Genomic DNA, 5,732 nt, shown 5'->3' with positions numbered 1-5,732 from the left:
CATACCGCTTTCAGTTTGATTTTAGTTGAGGATGAAACCTCCTAAAAATAACTGCCTCTTTTGTTTCACAGTGTGCAGGTTTTCTGTGTATGGTGGTGTGAAATATTCCTCATGTATGCTGTGCATTGCTGTTTAAACATCTGACAGCAGTAATGTGTGAAAGTGGAGCAGAATTCTTGTCCTTTATGCTATTTAATTTGTTATAGCTGTATTTTTAGATCATCTTACTGAAGAAGTTCATACCATCATCTTACGGCTTTTTTTTTTGTAGGATACAGACAGCAAACACAAAGCTGGAAATGAAACCTTTGTACAAGAAATGAAGCAAGATGATTCAAAAGAGGTTAGTTAAATACTGCTTTGAGCTTCCAGCATCACCCTAGAAATAATAAATTATTTCATGATCAGTCTTCATCCTGAAACTACCATAGGTTAGAATTTGTTGCTAATGTTAGTAAGAATGTTCATCTAAAGGATAAAATCAAACAAAATGTTCTCAAAACATATATAGGATTCACCAGTGTTGAGTTAGTTGTGTAATTTACAGGATCATATTTAGCAGTGCATGACAACTCTGAGGAGTGAACAGATTTTGTTTCTGAACATTCTCTGATAGTATATTAAAGAGGACTGAACATTAGTGGCTTTGTTTTATCTTTTGGATATGCCATTTCTGCACCAAGGTTCTGGTCTCCAGAACTTGTAAAGAAATGTATTTTGTATCTAAAGCAGCTCTTCAGGGGAAGAGTTCTTGTGGGCGCTGTACGTGCTGACGGGTGAGTGTACCCAGGCAGTGCCTGCTATTGACTGGTAGGATGGTTTTGTTTTGTTTTTGTAGATTATTGACAGTATTATTGAAGAAAGCCAGAAGGCACAACAACTAGAGGATGATTCTTTAGCTTCTAGAGACAAAGAATTGACTGTTCCAACTTCAGATGCAAATGCATGGATTTCTGGAGCAGGTATCATTAGTGATATCCCAGAAGTATTAGCTGCTAAAATACCATTACAAGAAGACACTAGAGAACCAGAGTGTCAGAGTGTGTGTCAGGACACTGAATCAGAGTCTGGGAAGCTTTTGTTTACTTCTGAGCAACAGGAAACTCATAAACTAACACAAGTAACAGACACAACAAACCATAAATTGAATGAAACTGAAGCACAAGGAGAAACTTCAAAAAGTGAGGATGAAACAGATAAGAGAGAGGCAAATGCTTTAGAAAAAGTGGCTTCAGATTTATCTACCAAAGACCTTTCTACAACAGAAGAAATGCCTCCAGCAAAGCCACCAAGGCAGCTTACTGTAGAGCCTGATATAGTGGCGAGCACGAAGAAGCCTGTCCCAGCACGGCCCCCTCCTCCAACACACGTTCCTCCTCCGAGGCCGCCGCCCGCCAGCGCCGCCGCCGCGCAAGAAGAAGAGTGAACTGGATTTTGAAGTGCAAAAACCTGTTTTAGAAGGCAAGTGTTCTATTTTGGATGGGCTTAGTTATCTGTATGGTTACTATTTTTGTGGTTTGACTGAAGGATCATTCAGTCTTGTGATTTTTAGTTTAGTTGACTTGTAAATGAGGATAAGAAAAATCCTTCAGCAATCTTGCATTAGAAGTGTTCCTAATTCATAGACTTTCTTGTAAACTAACACTTCTTACTAAAATAGCTGCTGCTGGAGCAAGGAGAGGTTGACTCATCAATACATAAGCCGAAAGAAAAGTTCCTTCAAATAAAATGTTGTGCAGTCTATATCTGCAGAGAAATGCAAGTCAAGATGTGGACTGAGATCTTGTGAAAAAGAGTGGTCCTGGGTTTTACTGGGGAAATGACTAATGAGAAACAGGTTAATAAAGCTTAAGAGGCCTAGGTGTGAAATCATGCCTGAACCTCCAACTGTACATGAAATACATACTTGTAAGTTAAATTTGGTGACAGTTGATCTTTAAAAGATATCAAACCTGTCAGAAAGGGTGTTCAGGACTGTAACTGATGTCAGGAATCGATGCCTGCCTGTGGCAAGTGTTATGCTCTTCTTTCTGATAAATCTCTTTGCAGTTTCTCGAGACAGCTTCACAGCTGGTGGTCTTTTAACATCAAGTACAGTGACAGAGACTGTGCCCAAAGATTCTCAGCCTTCTTTGGATTTGGCCAGTGCAACTAGTGGAGATAAAATTGTCACTGCCCAGGTATTGGGAAATGGTTGTAAGTTTGATAACTGAAACATTTTCTATTACTTTAGTGTTGCAGTAGAGATCATGTATTCTATGTCTGCAAAATTTCAGGAGAATGGCAAAACAGCTGATTGCCAAACAACGAATGAAGTACTTGGACCACAAAGACCCAGGTCTAATTCTGGAAGAGAGCTCACAGATGAGGTACTAGTGGATCTAGTCTGTACATGGTGTATTCTTGCACTTGCTTTTCCAGTCTGTCCAATGAGTTGGAGTAGTCACACATCACTCCTTGTGCTGTGAACCACCACATGCTGTGACCAGGGGTGCAAATAGGAGTGATGGCACTCTGTCTTTGTCCACCTAAGCACTTTGTGATTCCCAAGTCATGTGTGGCATTAGCCTTTGAAAGCATGAGCTGTAACAGACCTGAAATGCCATGAGTTTGTGCTTGTAGCTATGCAAACACCTCCCAGGATTTCCATGTGAGGGAACACCAGCAAACTGGCATTTTGTAATGTGTCTCAAAGGTGAAGGAGTCAGTAGTAGGAGAATGATTTTCCTAGTACTAAAAAGCAGTTTCTTCAGTTAATAATTCCATTGATTCTGATGGTATCAGACTTATGTAAGCTTTTATTTATTTCTGTCAGTGTATAGCTTTTCTAATCATTGCTGAGCCTATGTCAGTGTTCATGAGATGCTGCAAATAAACTTTTTCCTTCGTGCAGTGCTAGCTGGGTCTAAAAGCCTTTTGTCTGTATGCTAAGTTTGTCTTTGACTACACCTAACAGTGGTTAGAATATCCGAAAGGGGAAGACTCCAACGTCTTTTAATTACATAATGTGTTTGATATTAGCATGAAAGGTGTCAGGCAGTGGCTGATGTCTCCATAGCTGCATTTTTGATTTATGTAATTGAAGCTTGTGATGACATGTAATTGTTCCTCTATATATAGTGGTGGATAATGTTTGCACTTACATGCTGATTTAAAGTTAGTCTTTGTAGAACAAATACATAGGGAGCTACAGAATTTCCCATTAAGATAAATGGTCTGCAAGTTGAGATGATTTCTGCTTTGTTCTAGGTTTTGAAGTCTGATCAAGTTCTCTTGATTTCACATCTTTTTTTTTTTTCATAGGAAATTCTAGCAAGTGTAATGATAAAAAACCTTGATACAGGTGAAGAAATACCCCTGAGTTTGGCAGAAGAAAAGCTGCCAACAGGCATTAATCCCCTAACTTTGCATATCATGAGGAGAACTAAAGAGTATGTCAGGTATGAATCACAGTAGCTTTCAGCTCTATGATACTGTTGCCCCTGTGGTTTTTGCATACATGGAGGCTGCTCTTATGCAAGTAAAATAGCCCCAATCCATCTGTCTCACTAATCTGAGCTTACTTCTGGGAATGCACTCTTCTGTGCACAAACTTCTATTTCAGAATTTATCACTTGTAATTTATTTGATCTATGGAAAGCAAAATACGAGAACTAAGTGGCATGTAACGTATTGTATTTAGTCTACTACTAGTCTACTCTTAGCTTTCCAAGTGTCACAATAAGCTTAAGTTTGAAATTTGTGGAAGGGAGTAATGTATCTTTGGCACCTGGAAAGTATACAGAGCTTTAGTATCAAGATGCCCAAGGATTGCAAGATCTGTTTATTATGTGACTAACATAATGTCCATGTTTTTCCAGTGCATTACATAGAGGAATCAAGATGGATCTGAAAATGCAGATCCTACTTGACTAATGTTTTGTTCATTTTAGATTCATTATGATTTCCTATTAAACAGTCTCTTCTGTATTTCCTAGTAACGACGCAGCACAGTCTGATGATGAAGACAAAATGCAGACACAGCAAACCGACACGGATGGAGGGAGGTTAAAACAAAAAACGTAAGTAAGATGTTTTGTGGTTTTTTTATTTCCCTAGAAAGAAAACACAGGTTTTGCGTTTTTAAGCTGAAGCTTCTCTGCTGACTACTGAACAAGTTACTTTTCAGTACAAGGGATACCTGATTTTGATCTGTTCTGTAAGGCACATTCCAGCCCCTATAATTCTGTGATTCTATGGTTTTACATAAGCCTGTAGCTCTGCAGTTGAAGTGCAGATTACATGACTGCTGTCAAATTACATGCTTATTTTAAGAAGCAGTAATGAAAAGAGATAAGATTGCATTTCAAATCAAAACTCTCGATTCATAATAGCAAAAAAAGAAAAAATAAATTTGCCCTTGTTATGATTCCAGCCCCTATAATTCTGTGATTCTATGGTTTTACATAAGCCTGTAGCTCTGCAGTTGAAGTGCAGATTACATGACTGCTGTCAAATTACATGCTTATTTTAAGAAGCAGTAATGAAAAGAGATAAGATTGCATTTCAAATCAAAACTCTCGATTCATAATAGCAAAAAAAGAAAAAATAAATTTGCCCTTGTTATGTGTTGAAAAAGTGCCCTTACCTTTTAAGGACTCAATTGAAAAAGTTCCTTGGCAAATCTGTAAAGAAAGCAAAGCACCTTGCTGAAGAATATGGCGAACGTGCTGTAAATAAAGTTAAAAGCGTTCGAGATGAAGGTAAGTATCACTCATTTCTTTTTTGTGTAATAGGATAGTCTGTTTATCCTTGTGCTTCTAGGAATCTAAACTGGCAGAGGATCATATACTGCTGCTTTCTATTACAGTTCTACAGTTGATAACATGATGTTTTAGTTAAAGTTTGAAGCTTGGTAGGTATTTTGAGACTGTCAGGTACAAGGATGAATTCTTGTAAAATAGTAATTGAGAGACATTTTCAGCTAAACCTCTTGAATACTCTAATTTTGTTGTGCTGCTAGAAAGCTGTCTCAGTATCAAAGTGTAAGCTCTTTTAGCAAGTTATTCCAGCAAAGGTAGATGTGAAGGTTGTCTTCATTACTTTTAAGAAATCAAGAATGTTTTCTGGACAACCTGTGCCACCATTAGAATTCTCATACAGCTTGAGATTTCCCAGCTGCAACTGAATTCTCCCCTTCTTGTCTAGTCAGTGTTTCTTTCAGGCAGATTTCTGGTACTGCACCAAGCTGGTCTAACCACAGCCTGAGATAAGTGCCATGGAACTGCTGCACTTTAGCATCTTGTGTTGCCACTGGCTGTTGGCCCCAGCTCTTGCAATTCTTACGCTTCATGGGTAAATCACCAGGCCACTGCAGTGTGTTCAGTCAGAAGAAACCAATACAGTAATTTTCAGCACACATTGAACAGGCAGAAATCACTTAGTGCAGGATGTGCTGAATGCAAGACTGGTGCAAAGAAAGGGCAGAAGAAAAATGGGTAGTGGTTCTTATTTTCAGTGTTCAGTGCTTGGATTTGCTGTGGCCTAAAATTAGTGTAGATGTATTTTTAGACCTTGAGGCAAAGTACTCTTGTTTTGCTTTAAGATGTTAAAATTGCCTATAGAAATTTGCTAAGTCAAGTCTAATCTGCTACCAAAAAGTATTGGGAAATGCTTAATAACAGATTAAATGGGTGCTGCAATACATAATGCTGAATTTGTGTTCCTCTTAGTCTTCCATACAGATCAGGATG

General features: G+C 38.3%; 1 protein-coding gene across 1 annotated transcript in view; it reads left to right on the top strand.

The window, feature by feature from the left end:
- Positions 1-259: 259 nt before the first annotated feature.
- Positions 260-5,732, top strand: part of WDR44 (WD repeat domain 44) — a 14,864-nt gene continuing 9,391 nt past the window's right edge. Inside the window, 9 exon segments of the mRNA XM_009082194.1 lie at positions 260-343; positions 839-1,392; positions 1,394-1,461; positions 2,050-2,180; positions 2,277-2,369; positions 3,304-3,440; positions 3,978-4,061; positions 4,636-4,742; positions 5,712-5,732. The exon segment at positions 5,712-5,732 is cut by the window's right edge and continues 119 nt beyond it. Of these exon segments, the coding sequence (XP_009080442.1) occupies positions 320-343; positions 839-1,392; positions 1,394-1,461; positions 2,050-2,180; positions 2,277-2,369; positions 3,304-3,440; positions 3,978-4,061; positions 4,636-4,742; positions 5,712-5,732 (1,219 nt within the window). The 5' untranslated portion in view covers positions 260-319.

The sequence above is a fragment of the Acanthisitta chloris genome, unplaced genomic scaffold (assembly GCF_000695815.1).
Source record: "Acanthisitta chloris isolate BGI_N310 unplaced genomic scaffold, ASM69581v1 scaffold28039, whole genome shotgun sequence".
Classification (NCBI taxonomy): Eukaryota; Metazoa; Chordata; class Aves; order Passeriformes; family Acanthisittidae; genus Acanthisitta; species Acanthisitta chloris.
This window is presented reverse-complemented; position numbering and strand designations above follow the sequence as displayed.